Here is an 18,026-nt window from a genome sequence, read left to right as displayed (position 1 = left end):
CATTGCAGCAGCTACTCACAGAGGGAGAAGAATTCTACCCTTGAGAAATGGACTCTAGTACTCAACTACATCTGTATTTAATATTTATATCTGCTCATCACTGGAAGATACTAATGGCTAATTCAAAGATAATGAGACCTATTATGCACAACTGATGTCTCTTTACTAAAGACATACTAAGAGGAGAAGAGCTGGCAGAAGGTGTGTCAGTCATAAAAAGACCAGTGATTTTGCATCATTCAGTTGCTTGTGGATGCTCTAGGACTGCAGAACTGTTCTGTACCAAGCCACTATTAACTGCTGATAGTGTTGAGTGCTGGCTCATTCAGCCCTAGGTGAACCTCTACAAATTTTTTGTCCTATCTGCTGCCCAGATTATATAAAGACTATTTAGAAAGTCTAAATCACATAGTTCTTGCATGTGCCATTGCAGTTACCCTACCTCCATTCTCAATAGTTTTGAACTGTCATTAATTTTACTTAGCAATCTTTCATTGGGGCAGAGGCTTCCATCTTTGGCAAAGGCTAATTAAAGGATGGCAATTAACATCTGCAACCATGCCATTTCTACCATGTCTTCTTCACCCTAGTGGTGTACAGCAAAGTAAGAAACCTTTGTATATGCCCACCTCAAAATACACTGTTGTTATTCTGGACCCTAACATAGAAATGTCTCTTGTATGTTTGTCTCAGAAACATGGATGAAGCAGGAATTCAAAATAGACTGGCTTGAATGCAAAGAAGTGTGGAGAAGGGAGAACAAGAATCTGTCCCTGGGAAGAGAGAGGCTTTTAGCTCCTACTGAAAAGGGGGAAAATGTGCACAGAAATGGAAAAGCTATGGAAGACAAGATAAATTCCTTTGTTGAAAACATGGAACTGCATTTAAGATCTCCTTTCCTGAATATTTGTTAGTGAAGAGCACTGAATCTACTGGGAAATCTGGCATTTCACACCCCTTCAGTGTCTGATCCATACAAGCGCTCCAGGCACTAAACACTTAGATACACTTCTGGGCTCTGTGGTTCAAGAAGGACAGGAGAGAGTTCAGCTCCAGACTGCTGGAGAGAGTTCAATGGAGAGCTACAAGGATGGTTAAGGAATTGGAGTATCTCTCTTACAAGAGAGACCTACGGCTGTTTAGTTTGGAGAAGAGAAGGCTGGGAGGGGACCTTACCAATGTCTGTGAGTGTGACAGAACACTGGAACAGGCTGCCCAGAGAGGTTGTGGAATCTCCTTCTCTAGAGATCTTTAAAACCTGCCTGTACGTGTTCCTGTGTGACCTAAGAGGTCCCGCTTTGCAGGGGGTTGAACTTGATGATCTCTGAAGGTCCTTTCCAAACCCTAGCATTCTGTGAGTGTAGAGTGTGCCTGTCATTCTTCTGCCTTTCTTGAATGATTTACGTGATACATCTTCTACTGTTTATCCACTAACTTGTCAGAGTTGAGATGTACACAATTCAAAGAATGATGGACATTACGCAAACATTAAGGCAAGGCTCTTGTCTCAGAATTTACAGCCAAGATCAAGAGGTAACAGATATACATAGATGTCTAATCAGTAGATAACAGATGGGAAATAGGAAGAGGTGATAAAGCAAGAGAACGAAGTAGCACTGAAATTTCTTTTCCCATCACATCCGGCACACAATAACTGCCTCCTAATTGCTGCTTTTTTTGCTACACTTTCCCCCTGCCCTTTCCTTACATATGTTCCCTGATATTATTGTCAAGTATAGTGTGGAAATAACTAAAGAATAGTTCAGACATATTTTCCCCAGAAGCTAACTAAAACAAGACAAATGATGGATTAGCCACACAGTTTACTAATTTATTAGATATACGGAATAGAAGTTCATTAGAAATAGAGAGGCTTTCCATGATGCATCTGGAACTGGCATACTCAGAAATTAACACACACACAGAGTTTTCCAGATTCTTACCTTCCCAAAATTTTATTTTTATACCTAACCTATAAAAATCAAGTTTTGCTTTAAGTTAATATTTATAAATGTGAGAAAATTCACCTTTTGACTAGCTTGCATCCTGGGGGACTTCTCTGAATGTAGTGTAGAGTTGACATAGAAATGTATATGATTTTCTTTTTTACCACTCAGTATTGAATACTGTGTCCAGTTTTGGGCTCCCCAGTTCAAGAAAGACAGAGAACTGCTGAAGAGAATCCAACAGAGAGCCACGAGGAAGATTAGGGGACTTGAACATCTCCCCTATGAAGAGAGACTGAGATCTCTGGGGCTATTTAGTCTTGGGAAGAGAAGACTGAGAGGGGATTTCATCAATGTGTATAAATATCTGATGGGTGGGTGTCAAGTGCAGGGGGGCCAAGCTCTTTTCAGTGGTGCACAGTAATAAGACAAGAAACAGGTTCAAACTTGAACATAGAAGATTTCACCTCAACATGAGGAGGAACTTCTTTACAGTGAGGGTGACGGAGCCCTGGAACAGGCTACCCAGGGAGGTTGTGGAGTCTCCTTCGCTGGAGACTTTCAAAACTCAGGTGGCTGCATTCCTGTGCAGACTACCCTAAGTGATCCTGCTTTGGCAGGGGGGTTGGACCAGATGATCCCTTGAGGTCCCTTCCAACCTCTAATATACTCTCATACTGTGATACTGTAACTTATTAACACAGCCAAGAAAGGAAATGCAAAGCAACGATCTTATCTAAGCAGAATAATTTCCATTTAGTTTGTTTGCCTCTACAGAAGTCAAAATTATTTTTAATGATTTTCACCTCCACTTTTGATGATTTTCTGCTGTTCAGACTGGCAGATTCAATTACCTGGCATGGGCAATGGATTTTAAATATATAACACACTACACATCTCCCCAAGAGACCTGTGCTGTTATTTCTGCAAGAATCTCCTTATTTACTTAACTGACACAATACCCATTTATAGGAAGTACTGCTGACATGGCATTTTGGTGCAGAAACACTGCAGGCTGAACATCTTCACTTGTGTTCATGAACTTGCTTTCCTCAGTAACATACTGTTTTGCAAATGAACACTACAGCCATAACAGGCTGCTACTCTGGCAACAATTGACTGGGATTGTGACAGGTTAAAAATGAAGGTTTTTAGTTACATTTGATTTCTTTTTAATCAGCATAATAATAGACATTTAAACAGAGAAAATTCTTCAAGCTTAAAAGATTTGAGTAGCAACAAATGAGCATAGATAGGCTGTGTGCAGGCTCAGTTGGGGGCTTCTGGGAACACTGTCATGGGAAATGCTCTAATTTCAAGTAATATGTTCAAATAGTACTACTAAAAGCACTTTAACAATTTGAAAAAATATATTTAAGTACAGCTCATCAATTGTAATCTTGCTAAGAGACAAATCACTGAGAAAATGGTTATTGGTGCAAAACACACGCTGACAGCTATTGTATCATTAATTCAGAGATTAAGGCTATAAAGTACACTTAAATAATGTTACCAGCGCATCTTTATAAGTTCTAGATTCTATGGTTCTCCACATTAGTAACATTAATGATCACCTTTATCTCAGTAACAGAACACAATTTGCATTGTAGTAGACACTTTCGCTTCTTACAGATTAGCCTCTCTAATCACCTCCAGCACGAATGATCTGAACTAAGCTGAGGAAGTCCCTTTAAAAGGGTTTGTTCATCTTGCATTTGACTTTTGACAAAAAGCATTTAGTTACCATTTTTGACAAAAAAAATTTTGACAAAAAGCATTTAGCCAGCAGTGTGGCCAGGTGGCCAAGAAGGCCAGCGGCATCCTGGCCTGCATTAGGAATAGTGTGGCCAGCAGGAGCAGGGAAGTCATTGTGCCCCTGTACTCTGCATTGGTTAGGCCGCATCTTGAGTACTGTGTCCAGTTCTGGGCCCCTCAGTTTAGGAAGGACATTGAGACACTTGAACGTGTCCAGAGAAGGGCAACGAGGCTGGGGAGAGGCCTTGAGCACAAGCCCTATGAGGAGAGGCTGAGGGAGCTGGGATTGTTTATCCTGGAGAAGAGGAGGCTCAGGGGTGACCTCATTGCCCTCTACAACTACCTGAAGGGAGGTTGTAGCCAGGTGGGGGTTGGTCTCTTCTCCCAGGCAACCAGCACCAGAACAAGGGGACACAGTCTCAAGCTGCACCAGGGGAGGTTTAGACTCGAGGTGAGGAGAAAGTTCTTCACTGAGCAAGTCGTTCGTCATTGGAATGTGCTGCCCAGGGAGGTGGTGGAGTCACCGTCCCTGGAGGTGTTCAAGAGGAGATTGGACGTGGCACTTGGTGCCATGGTCTAGTCATGAGGTCTGTGGAGACAGGTTGGACTCGATCCTCGAGGTCTCTTCCAACCTTAGTGATACTGTGATACTGTTAACCATCTCCTGTTAAATACTTAAAAGCTGATTAAGCTATATAATTAAGCCTACTCTTCTTTTAAACATTAGAGCAAGATTTTCCTTTTTTAAGCATCTGACTTTCTCTTCCATATTTTATACAAAAAAATGTAAAAAGCTGCTGTTACTTTCCAAAATGTGAACTGACACAAAACTTGGAAATGCAAACAAAATTAATTAAAAAAAGCAAGGATGGTGAATTAAAAAAACATTATTCAGAGTATTTACAACATAAAAGAATCTCCCAGATGATTATTCAAACTAGATCATCAAGATTAAGGGATGTACACCAACCTTCTACCTTGCCAGTAACAGATTTTTAAATACAAGTCAGAGGTAACATTTATAAAAGTGTATTCAAATATGGTAAGTACTTTTACAGCAGTGATTTGGTAGAGGCTGCTTTCACATAAAGTATTTTTGCAAGTGATCATAGATTGGACTGAAAACTAAGCTTGAAGATTTTAACAAGTCTTCATTTAGCAAATATAACCCATGGGGCTCTTTAAATGCTTTAAAATTAATATGCATATAAATATACATACCTTAAAGAATTCTTTCTTTTCAACTTGTTCGTTGCCATCTGCATCCAACATTTTAAAGGCAATCTGAAATCCAGTCTGGGGTTCTGCAACAAATTGCAGAAGGACTTTATTGTAAACACACACACACACACACACACACACACACACTTACACTAGTACTCAAATATTTAATGCAACAGGAATCCCACCTATGGTTCAGTTCTCCCATGTTTAATGTACATACATGGTATTTCCTGTAAAACACATATATTTCCTCTAATATAAGCACAATTTTAGAACACCTTTTTACTACCATTTCAATGGATAATGAATGCAATGGCAAAGCCAAAGAGATGCCAGCAGTGTCTAAGTACAGCCATAAATATCCATCTGATCCAAATGATGGTGAAAGTGTTGCAAGTGTTACTGTCCTGGTCTCAGACACACTCTAGAGATGTCTCCATCATGTATTCAGTAACTCAAGTACAGCCATAAATATCCATCTGATCCAAATGATGGTGAAAGTGTTGCATGTGTTACTGTCCTGGTCTCAGACACACTCTAGAGAGGTCTCCATCATCCTGTGTCACTTCTGGGACTTTGCTAGAGCTCCTTTTCAGGGTGAGAAGACAGGGAAGTGCCTTGAGAAACCAATAATTACTCCAAAACTCTGTGAAAACACTAGCGTACTCTTCAGGTCCTTCTTGCATGCATTACTCTATGCCACTATTTGAAGTCTCCTCTAGTCTCCCTTAGGAAACACAGCAATCTTGTAATTGTGGCCAACTCACTCAGCTCCTGCTACTGCTGTATTAGCCCCAGGCCTTCTTTTCCTTCTCTTCTCCTTCATACCTAAAAAATGTGCTCAGATGTTTCAGAGATTCTATAAACCATTTTCTGGCTTTTTTGAACAAAAGTATGTTTTGTGTAACTCCCATGAAGTTGATTTTTTAATACAACTTTACCCTGCATTTCATTCACCGAGTGGATCTCTCTTTTCACACAAAACTGTAATGAGTTCTGAATCTCGCAGTCACTATAAAAACACGGTGTGTTTTGAGCTCCTTCCCACAATTTCCTGATCTTACTTTGCTTACTGGAGGTGGCCTCACTCATTAGCAAGCCCACACAGGAGCAGCCTGCCACTGAAATGTAGTTACAGCTTACTGAAGTAGCAAGCACTTACCCCAGCAATTTCTGGAACAGGTGAATTAATTCTACAACCCAGCAGAGTCATGCATTAATATGAAAGCATGGGCTTATTGTCTCTAGAATATATTCATGTTTCCATGAACAATGTTGGACTCACGAGGGCAGTGAAGCAGTATCTCTAAAAAAACTCCAATGCCTTCAGAGTTTTTCTTTTGGAAAAACATTCTTCCAGCTCCATCTCATAAAGTTTTAAGTCTTGGCTTTTTTTTCATAGAGAATCTTTCTGCAAAGGGAACAACTTAAAGAAATTGCCCATTCCTTCTGAGTGATAACAAGACAGTTAAAGAAAGCACTGGTTTTACATTTTAGAAATCACTGTATCTTAGCAGCTAACCAATATTCCCTGTGGAGCAACCTTGTGATGGAGGGGTATTTTAAAATACCAGTGCAATCTGCACAGCAGAGCCCTTCCCCAGCAACTGGGTTGTAATAATCAAAACTGGCTTCCTTCCCATGGAAATGCCACATGCTAAATTTGTGTAACTAGTACAAAAGCAAGAAGAGCCTATCCTCTAACATATTTAGAGAATAAAAGTAATTGATGTATTTAATAGTAATTCAGACCATCTGTGTTGAAGTTTTCAGATAAGAGAGCTGTTACTGAAAATATAGGACCTAAAGCTGCTTATACTGTTCAGAGATGACATACTTATCTGATATGACATAACCCCAAAGGTATGTGTTCGTAAAATAAGCATAGTTCAAAGACTACCTCAGATATATTTGTATTTAATTAGAATCAGGCAAAATTCCAAAATCTGAACAGAAGAGCTTCATCTTGGATCTGACTGCAGGGTAGACTTGGGTGCTTTCCCTTCCAACTATTCAGAAATTGACCAAGCTGTCAACTTGTGTGACTGGCTGATTGAAATGGGCATTTTGAGTGCAGGTGACAGCTTCAATTCTTGGGCTCCTTCACTAGGCAGGGCTTTACCAGAAGCTCCATTAACCACTTGCTGGAAATAGAATTCAATATGGACTGGAAGGGAAAAGATAATGATGACACAAGGCACACAGGAAAAAGGGATGACAGGGAGCAAGGTCTGCTGCAAAATTACATTTTCAAGCTCAGTACTGTTACAGGCACTGCTGACCAGACAGGCAGCACGGTGACTCCTCTCCTGTTTCCTAATTGCTCTCATGGTGACTTAGAAGAAGCTGCTTTAAGAAATCTCACATTAATTCTCACTAGCAAGAGAGACACATTGTATATTGGCTGTATTGGCACTGACTGACAGGGGATACTTGTTAGCAAAGACAGAGGCACTAGCATTGCTGACATTTACTTTCAAACTGATAGATTTGATAACCCTCTGCGTAACGAAAGCAGCGTCAGCACTGTGTCTTTATCCTGCATCAAATGGTGTCTTTGTTTTTGCAGTTCAACACATTCCTATATAAATTTGGTGAAAAATAATGGTACTTAATTGCCTGGAGAAGTGGAACAACTTGCCCCAATACTGCCTCAATTTTCTGATTATTCCAGTCAATAAATCAGCATGAATTTACCTTCAGCTGTCACAGATTTTTCAAGAAATAGAATCTTTGGCATCTATTTCTGCAACTTTAATTTATGTATTCTTCTAAAGCTATAAGGTAGCTGGCATGGTTGTCCTTTAAAAAAATAAAATTAAAATCCCTCTTTATTGTGTTGCATCAAGTGTTTCAAAATTGGCCTTCTAACTGGGCTAGACTCTTATTATTTCTGATTATAAAAAACACTTGAACACACATGGAATCAGAATACTTTGCGTTAGAAGTGACCTCCAAAGGACATCTAGTCCAACCCCACTCCAGTAAGCAGGGATATTCTTCAGGTTGCTTAGAGCCTTGTCAAGCCTGACCTTGAACATCTGCAGGAATGGGGCCTCAACTACCTCCCTGGGCAGCCCAGTGTTACACCACCCTCATGGTAACAAACTTGTTCCTAACATCCAATTTAAATCTACTCTACTTTAAAAACATTGCCCCTCGTCCTATCACTACAAGCCTTTGTAAACAGTCACCCTTCAGGCTCCCTTTGACTTATGTTCAAGTTGCACGTAGCACTGGACAGTCACTACTGGTGAAACAGTATATTTGCATGTTAAATAGGTTATCTTAATCCATATATACTATTTAATGCTGTGTACAAGCTCAGATCACCCTTCATCCTGAGATCTTCAAAACCCGTCTAGACACATTCCGGTGTCACACACCTTAAGTGGTCCTGCTTTACAGGGGGGTTGGACTCAATCTCTGGAGGTCCCTTCCAACCCCTAGCATTCTATGATTCTATGCTGAGTATTAGGAATTAGTGTAGCTCTGATGAGAAACAATTGTAAGCTGCAAAAGAGCTACTGAAACTGTGTGAGAGGTGTGTATGACAGTCATTACCTGTGAAGGCTGGACAGATTCTCTTCACTCCCAGGGGACCAACATTACTGTTTTTAATACACCTCAAGAGGGTGGATTTCTATAGCAAGGAAACTTTGTCTAAGTCCCTGCCATGGGACTCACAGCCAGGGAAATGATGAGGCTCAAGCATCTGCAGTCCATTGGTGTAAGAATGACTGCTGTACTCTCTCCTTTCCTCATCCACTGTTACCATGAGATCCAGTACGACTAGTTTAGTCCCTTACCCAAAATGTTAGACCTGTGTAAATCTGTCAAACAAGACTGCATGTGGACTATTACAATGACTCCTTTACTACTAGTCTAAAGGTCTCACTACATAATGCTCTTTGCAGACATATTCTCTAAAAAAATCTCAATATTTTCTGTCATCACCTACACTTCATTAGAACAGCAATGGGAGACAGCAAGCATGTCATAGAGGATGTATCAGTGAGAAAGCCCAGAAAATCCAAGACCACTTCCATGCACTATAACACATGACTGCTGCTTGAAAATACAGCAGGTACCAAACAATTGTTGTTTTAAAAAGTGTCTTACAATGAAAAAGGAAGAAGGCAAAGGAGGGAGCAGAAATACATACAAAATACTTGGAGAAAATTAAGTCAAAAGAAACAGATGAAAAAAAATCAACTTGAAAAGTCAAACAAAAAGACACTGCAGAATTCTGCTGTTTATGTGTATCATCTGTTGTGTATCTGAACACATAATAGACAGAAATCCTTTAGACACAACTGCCTGAAATATAATGTCCCACTAAACCATCTAAAACCATCCAGAAGACAAATTATTTATCTCCCCTCACTGTTCTTCCACCCCTTATTACGTGGTCCTGCAGCCAATGCCTCCTTTCTCAAAGTCTGTTGAAAGACACTTCTGATCCTATGGTGCAGGGATTTTTGAAGTACAGCTATGGACCAATGATCATAGAATCGATAAGGTTGGAAGAGACCTCAGAGATCATCAAGTCCAACCTGTCACCCAACACCTCATGACTCCTAAACCATGGCACCAAGTGCCATGTCCAATTCCCTCTTGAACACCTCTGGAGATGGTGACTCCACCACCTCCCTGGGCAGCCCATTCCAATGGCTAACAACTATTACTCTGTGAAAAACCTTCTCCTTATTTTGAGCCTAAACTTCCCTGGCACAGCTTGAGACTGTGTCCTCTTGTTCTGGTGCTGGTTGCCTGGGAGAAGAGACCAAGCCCCCCCTGGCTACAACCTCCTTTCAGGTAGCTGTAGAGAGCAATAAGGTCTCCCCTGAGCCTTCTCTTCTCCAGGTTAAACAATCCCAGCTCCCTCAGCCTCTCCTCATAGGGCTTGTGCTCAAGGCCTCTCTCCGGCCTCGTTGCCCTTCTCTGGACACATTCAAGAGTCTCAATGTCCTTCTGAAATGGAGTGGCCCAGAACTGGACACAGTACTCAAGGCGTGGCCTAACCAGTGCCAAGTACAGGGGCACAATGACACTATGAAATAAGTTGCAATCAGCTAAAGTTATATCCACTTACATTAAAGCTTTATCACTCTGTATACAATTGTTCTTTATGTTTTACTGTAGTGCAGAAATATAAAAATTAGAAAATGTCAGAAAGAGTTCCTGGAAAACTGTTAGGAGTGGAGTATGCACATGCACTTTAAATAGATGATACTTACTTGTAAGGATTGTCAGCAAAAATAGATACTCTGCGTAAGATATCAACCCTGAAATAAGAGAGTTAAAAAATCACTTGCAAAAGAAATAATAACACTTACAGATAGACTTCAATATCATATCTTATAAATATAAAATCTGTACTTTAACATTGTATTAAATAGGCTATTAAAGTAAGCCATGTTATATTATTCAGTGAAGTTTTTACTTTTCTAGTGCTCTGAAGGTAAAATTCCCTATCCAGAGACTAATCAATGTTCATGTCTAATCAAGAAACTAAGGTTTATTTGGTATTAGCAAAAGGCCTACACTAAATCTTTGGATTCTCACTGAAAACATTCCATGTTTATATAAAAGGCAAATAAATTAAATGTGCTTTGTCACATTTAGTACCTGGGAGGAGAACTACTCTAACGTTGCCCTGAAGGATCAAAGTCCTCCATCCTTTGGCAGGCTCGCGAAGGCGGAGAATAGCTTCCCTCTAATTCTCAAGGGGAACATGGCAACACGCAAAGCTGCCAAGCTGCTAGATTGTGCTGATAGTACTGCTGGGCTGTGTGCCAAGAGGAGGCTTCTTTCTTTTTTTTAAATTTTTTAAATAGGAACATGTCCTTTCTACAAGGTGAAAGTATTTCCCCCCCTTTTGAAGGAAAATTCCAGTGTTTTCCTTTGAAACACCGCCTTAAGTGAAAAGCCTGAACAAACACAAAGATGTGATAGCGTCAAAATAGAGCGTAGGAGCTAAAGATAGAGAGCACATAACAAGGGTGGTTAAACAACAGAATCTGAACCATCTGCCCTGCAATGATGTTTGGAGAAAAAATGTAAAGGACTTTTTTATAAATCACTTTTCAAAATAACTGAGCTACTTTTAACTTGTGAGCTGAACATTGTATAATGCTGAAGCTGCTTAAAATAATGAAGTTCAAACATGCCTATCTGTGCAAAGATAAAGCATTTTTTATAATTTAGATTTAGTTAATTGACAGATAAGGAATCCACTTAAGATTTGGTGATAATTAACTTCTGATAAATTACTATGCAGAGCCAATGCCATTTGTACTGGATCGCTGAAAGTGACTTAACACTTTAAGTATCAAGAGTTTAGAAATATTAAATTTCTGAATGCAAGAGTCTGAAAACATCAGAAAAAGTCTAATGTTGGTCCTGTTGCAAATTCACTCTGGTTTCACATCTCAGCTTTCCTCTCCATCAAAATAGGGCTACTTGCCCTGGTATCAAGCATGCAGGACAGTACTAGTTGCTGCCTTTGCAAGAATGTTAATTATCATTTTCATTGATGCAAAACTTGGAATCATGTTCCTAGACAAAGTGTCCAGGATGTCTACATATTTGAAACCAAAGAGAGGAACTCCTTCATTTTTTTCAGCTTATACACCTAGAATAAAAGAAAAGATTTTTAAAAAGGGATAGAAACAGATAGGGAAAGAAAAGAAATCAAGCAAATAGTGGGATGGGCAGTGACCAAGACTCCTGCTCCTACTTTTGTTTCATGTGTGACAGAGCAAAAGAATGTTTAAAGGAAGACAAGGAGGAAACTTTTCAAGTCTATATAGGAAACAACTCCTAGTCATGGACTGCAATGGTATCAGCACAAAGATCCATGCCTGAAAATTTAACCAGCAAGTGATGAAGGCCAGTATCACTGGCCAAGAAGAGGGAGTCTGCCTCTTGCCTGTCTTGAGATGTGCTGCACAGGGATAATCTAGGGAAAACCTGGAAGGTGAAGACAAGCAGCTTACACTAGATAAAACAGAACAATGAGAGCCCGTTGTTGGGATAGAAAAGAAGAGATCACACATTCAAAGAAGTCCTGTAAAAAACATATTTATCAAAGCATTTGAAAGGACATTAACGTGGCAGATTAGGTAAACTCAGACAAAAAAAACCCCAGAAGTAATATTCAAGATACAAAATGCTGAGCACCTGGAAAGTTTTGCATAGACAGGGAACACTACCTTACAATATTTTACATAAAGAATCTGCAAAATTTATGTAGAGATAGTAGGATGTAAAGAAAAGATCAATTTAAAGACAACACCCTGCTTATTGGAGCAGGGAAGCATGATGGCTCTATTCACTCGCCTTGCAGAGAGCTGGAAAGAGCCATGCAAGACATGACAGGGAGGAGACACCGACTCAGTTTCCATCATCTTATCATAAAACTGATTGAAAAGTCACTATAATGAAATAGGTAAAAAGTTAAAAATAATAGAGATACAAATTCTTGTTTGCTCTTTAAAACCTGTATCAGTGTCTTAAAGCAAACCCACAGGCTGCCTGCCATTTTCTGGCAGACTGACTATGCTAAAGTAATTTGAGATAAGGCTTTTAAAGTTGTGGACTCATTTCCTTAAAAGATCTTTTCTTATCCTTTAACTAATGAATGGTCAATTTTTCTGAGCTGTAAAGTAAATGAAATATTTTGGTAATTTTCTTTTTATCTTCCAGTAATCATTACAAGGATACACAAAAGATTCACTAAAACTACTAAAATCACAGAAAATTCAATTCATGTCCAAGCGAAATTTGAAAGATGAAAGCTCACATAATGTTGAATGACTCAGCACGCTTGCAGCCAAGCATTTGCAGTTAGCACTGGCAAAATACTGTCATTTTCTAACACTAAATGAACCCTCCTTATTCCTCCCTGGAAATCTCTCCTCTGAAATGGTATCAATTTTAAAATTGCCCACTAGAAGGCAGAATTCCCTAGCATTATGCTTTTTTACAAACTGGCCTGATGACAGTTTTCCACTTACTTGTAATTTAAATAACAATTTAAATGTAGTTAAAATAATCTCGGCCAAAGAGTGGCACAGGTGTAGAGTCATTATTGTGGTACTTGTAAAAGCAGTATTTAATACCTAAATATGTACACTTAAAAATGTATAAATATAATAATGCATTTCAAAGCAAAAGCTTCAAAGCATTATGACACAAAAATGTAAAAACTCTATGCTGTGGAGACATATGGATGACTGTGCTGAATGTTCCACCTCAAACTCCCACCTGACCTTCGAAAGACAGAGTATACAGACCCACAGTCCTAAGCAATGCCCTGTCCAGAATGCAAAAGATGCCAGGCTGAGCACCTCACCCAGCCCACCTTGTGCCAAGCAGTCAGCTGAGAGAGGTGCAATAAAAGGAGGCTGTGCTGACTCAATGGGTTTTCACTTTCTGTTGGCAGAGTCCTTGTTTTCCCAGGTGGAGTGCTTTGGGGATTTGCAGTGTCAACCACTAGAAAGACTTTTTTTAAAAAGTAGAGATAAAGAAAGAATATCCAAGAATTAAAGACTGTGAATCCTTTAAACCCCATTCTAGGAAAGCTGGATGATTAATGATGATGATTACTATGATGATCAGTGATCTGAAAAGGCAGTAATACTGAAAAATCAGTACCAAATCCAGCTTTCCCCCAGAAGAGGAAAAAATTGTTCGACCTGTTCTGTTTCACGGCTGCTGAGATATGCTGGGGTTTGCTGAAGTAGACTGACAAGCAAGACACCCAGCTGAAGACCCTCCCTGTCTACACAAAGATGCAAGAAAACAATCCCAGGCAGAAGAGGCCATTAGGTCAAAGGGCAGGCAAAATGCTGCAGGCTGAGATAGTAGGCTGCTTTCTTGGCACAAGCTGCCAGCCATGCCTGAGGATCTGCTGTGCATGGAGAGAGCGGGGACTCATGCCTGCCAAGGCACCACAGCAGTGCAAAGGCAGCTTTATTTTCCAGAAGCATTCATGGGATAAGGGATTCAGGCTGAACTCATCCATACAGAAAGTCTGTGAATAGACGTTGTCAGTCATTCTCATTAGTTTGGGGATTTCAGTCTTTGTTACTGGTGAAATGGTTAATTACTCATCTATTTGGTTTCCTTGATCCTCTTGTTTGTTTTCTCCCTTCAATTAATTTATGTTAATGAGGTATTTATTTGGTGTTCTTTAATTCTCTGCTGTTATACAAACAATATCCCAGCTCTCAGAGTTTTCTCTTTATGCAGGCTGATAAGAGGTGGAAATACTGGGTGTAAAGAAACTGAAGCTCATCAATGTGATGGGCCACTGCACTCCTGAAGAGGGAGTTCAACTGCTCTTGGAATCAGGGATGGCACTTTACATGACTAGACACATATTTTATTCTTAGTTTCTATGCATTTAAGTTAACTAGTGAAATAGCATTTCAGTAATAAGTCTTAAAAGTCCATTTTGTGCTGAATTCATTCTTTTATCCCCTTTCTCTTCTCCAAGCAGACTTTCCAATTTTTTTCATGTCTTCTCCTGCACCTGAGAAGGCTTTCAGTACCCAGCTCTCCCTCTTTACTCTCTTGCATAGCACAGATTTGCCAAGGAGGCAGCTACTGGCTGAGATGAAGACAAATCCATGAAACCACCTTTAAAAAGACATTTAATTCATACCATATAATGAGATAAAAAGCAAGATGTATTTTTCCAGTATCAAAAGTGCTCCTTACCTTTATCCTCAAGCTGCCTAAAAAAGTTCGGTCCTGGTTTAGCTTTGGCAACAGACTGCAGTGCAGCATCTACCTCCTTTATAGAAACAAGAAAATATAAAGCCAGTTTTAAAGAAGTCTGATCACTTGGGTAAGAACGCAAGTTCTTTTGAAGAAGGGAAGGAACATTTTGCTTACCTTTTTTGTCAGTTTCTTGGCTGAGGCTTTACCTATTAAAAAAAAAAATCATCATTATTCAAATAACAAACTGACTTTAAACTTTGATCAGGTTCTAGGGCATTTCTTCAGACTTTTATGGGAAAATGCCTAGTAATATGAAACAGAGAATTTTGGATCTGGCAGTTTGTTTCTAATTCCCACAACAATCAAGAAAGGACAACATTTAAAAATAATATGAGCAGTCTGTTCAAATGTTCTTGCAACCTAGGTGAAACAGCATCCCACTTTGCTATCAGTGACTGCCTTACTAGTGCAATTTTGCTAACTCGCTACAAATGTAGTACAGATTCCAGATTATACAGTCAGAAACCACTGTAGTGTTTTATAAAGGCATTTGCCTGCAGACAATAATCCTTGCAGTGCAGGTGAGTAGGCAAAAGCTAAGAAATACTAAAAAAAACACAGCCCAAACCCCTAATAAACAAATGTTGATGTTTCTATAAGGCAGAAGTAAATAGAACAACTGTCTCCTGAAAGAGCATCAGATGAAATCATGCAAACTTCTAAGCAAACTTCAAGTCAATACACTCGAACAGGGGAGCCACTGGCAGCAGTACAGGTTGTAGTCCTGTCTAAACATACTGCAGCTCCTCAAACCAGTGATTGTTAGTGGAATATTTCGTCTGGTTAGGCAGGAACTACATAAATCCCGCAGTATTTCTTTGCAGGGATAACCATCCTGCATGGACATGCCTTCTCAGTCTATCTGCCCTATCATACTGGTCTGTCTCCTCAGCATGTTCTCCTCAGATAGTTCTTAAAGCCCTGTGTCCTTCACTCTTACCATTCTCAGCCCATCACTCCCCTTCCTTCATCACCAGTTTCCTTTGGATTTCAGCCAGCCATTCCCTCCTATTTATTCATCCTGAGTAAGCACAAGCTGAGCTGCTTGCCTTTGCTCTGAGGAATGCACGGTGGCCCTGTGTACAGCAGCCGGCTTCACTCCATGCTCAGACTCGAAGGTGTACTCTGCTGCTTCAAGGGCATCTTGCACTGCTCTTTGAAAACAGACATGATGGGCAGTCTGTCTGGGTAGCTGTCAACAAAATTCTACCAAGTATTTTCACAGGCCCATAATTTAGCCAGACGGAGGTGCATTCACGGTAGAACAGTGAATTTCCATAATGCTGGTAAAAGACATGCCTAGCTGCAGGGCATCTCCATTGGCAACTTTTGGCTTTGGATGAGGAAAGCTGCTGGAACATCTCAACCAGCAATAGTTCATTTTTCAGCACAGACAAACCAGTGCCCTGCTCCCTGAATTGGTAGTAACAATTTTGCTGATAAATTCCTCTCCCCATCCCCCCTCCTGCAAATGAGCCTAAGGCAGACACCTGGCACATAACATTCAACCCAAATGTTTAAGTTTGACAAAAGTTATAAGCAACTAAAATTAGGGTTTTAATATGGGAGTGTTGAGTGACCCCAGTAACAGGTGTTGCCAGCACCACCTGTTACTGTGGATGAATACATTTTTGTGCAGTGCATGTAGATTTACACCCATACAGACACACATATAAAACTACATAGAAAGATACCTTCTAGCTCAAAGGACTATGAAATCCTCTACTTTGCCACATTTGAGATAAGAGAAGTCAGAAGTTTGGAGAACAAGCAAAAATCACGTCATCCAGTAAGGCTGGAGTTCTGAGCAGTACAATGTAACACCCCAGTTTAACACTCTTCACTGCTGCAGAGCATGTTAATGAATGCCTATTCAGCAAACGTAGTGACTCAGATGTCAGTGTTTGTTTGAAATGTCACCTCTTCTGTACAGCGCATTTCAACGTGGAATTAAACTACAGCAGTTCTTTTGGCTCTTGGAGACCCATAGGGTGAGAAGCCTTTTAGGAGGGAATAAGCCAGGCTGTAGTTCTGTAAAAAATAGTATCTGAAACAAAAAAAAGGGAAACCCACTCTACAGTGATTTTCACTGTAAATGCTCCCTGTAGTTATCTGTTCTGAAGCCACCCATGCACTCTTATCTGGTTAAGAGCAGCTCCATTCATTCCTTTCTTTTGGTGGCCTCAAGACCATTCCATGTAGGCCAGCAACTGTACCACAGTAGTGTACCAAGCAGTAGCCTTTTGCCAGCAGCCAGAAGGATGATGAAGGGAGCCAAGCTGAACTCTATGAGCTGGAACAGCAAAGGTATCAATGAGTGATGCAAGGTAGGGAGAAAGCACTGAGACACTAATTGGCCAAGTTTGTGAGGACCTCCACTTGGTTAAGTCTGTGTTTCTCTTCCTTGTGTTGTATTCATCACAGTAACTCTAAAATGCTTAAGCTTCCCACATTTATGGTACATACCCTCAATGACAGTAAATGATACAAATTCAGACAGGGAAGGAAAATCTGTTGTAGACATATGGACTTTCTTTTCATCATTCATCAGTCACAATTACAACTGCCTAGAGCTTATACAAATGGCTGTGGCAGCCATCAACATCTACCCTCTTGCATTCAGCTATGGCCATTCTCCAGAGGACTATTAGAGTGCTGACATGCTGACTGACCTCTTTCTGAGATGAAAAGGCTGTGAGAACAATGACAATCTTGGCATGGGTGGAAGGACTCGCAGAGGAAAAGAAGCCTCTGCTAAGTGACTAAAGAGAACATTATTCCAGGACATGGTGAGGGGCAGAACAAGGTGAGTGAGGACTTGCTCCTGCCACATCTGACTGTACAAGGGGCTGCTGCTACAATAAAGAGGAAAAAAAGGCAGAAGGCAAAGGGATAGATTGAGAGACAAAAGACTTTGGGACTTTTCTAGGTAGTAACTACAGCAGAGTAACAATGTGGAGCCTGTTAACAGCGCTCTTCTCACATGGGGTTCAAAAGATTTAATAACCTAGTCAAATGAAAATGTCATACAGATGTCAGCAAGTAAGTACCAGTCAGTAAGTAAGTACCAGCTGACACTAGCAGTATTTTTCACATTGTTCTTTGTGCAAAGTATCAGAGTAGAATCTTACAGTAATGTAGTAATCAAAGCACTAGAACATTCTAAAAAATGTTCTCCATTTAAAAACCCCAAAATTCTAAGAATCAAATTGAGTTATATTTTATTAGTACCATCACCATATAAAATAATCTTTGAAGACTCAAATCTCAGTTTTCACTTGGTAACTTTAGCTACTTTTATGGTAGCAT

The 18,026-nt window shown here is 40.0% G+C and overlaps 1 protein-coding gene across 1 annotated transcript in view; it reads right to left on the bottom strand.

Moving 5' to 3' along the window:
• Positions 1-18,026, bottom strand: part of MICU2 (mitochondrial calcium uptake 2) — a 136,257-nt gene that overhangs the window by 22,681 nt on the left and 95,550 nt on the right. Inside the window, exons 3-6 of the mRNA XM_054164608.1 lie at positions 14,832-14,863; positions 14,655-14,730; positions 10,166-10,213; positions 4,923-5,005 (exon numbers count right to left, since the gene is read on the bottom strand). Coding sequence (XP_054020583.1) covers positions 4,923-5,005; positions 10,166-10,213; positions 14,655-14,730; positions 14,832-14,863 — 239 coding nt within the window. The remainder of the gene's footprint in view (positions 1-4,922; positions 5,006-10,165; positions 10,214-14,654; positions 14,731-14,831; positions 14,864-18,026) is intronic.

This window comes from Dryobates pubescens, chromosome 10 (assembly GCF_014839835.1).
Source record: "Dryobates pubescens isolate bDryPub1 chromosome 10, bDryPub1.pri, whole genome shotgun sequence".
NCBI classification, from domain to species: Eukaryota; Metazoa; Chordata; class Aves; order Piciformes; family Picidae; genus Dryobates; species Dryobates pubescens.
The sequence above is the reverse complement of the archived record's forward strand: the minus strand, read 5'-3'. Positions and strand labels throughout refer to the sequence as shown.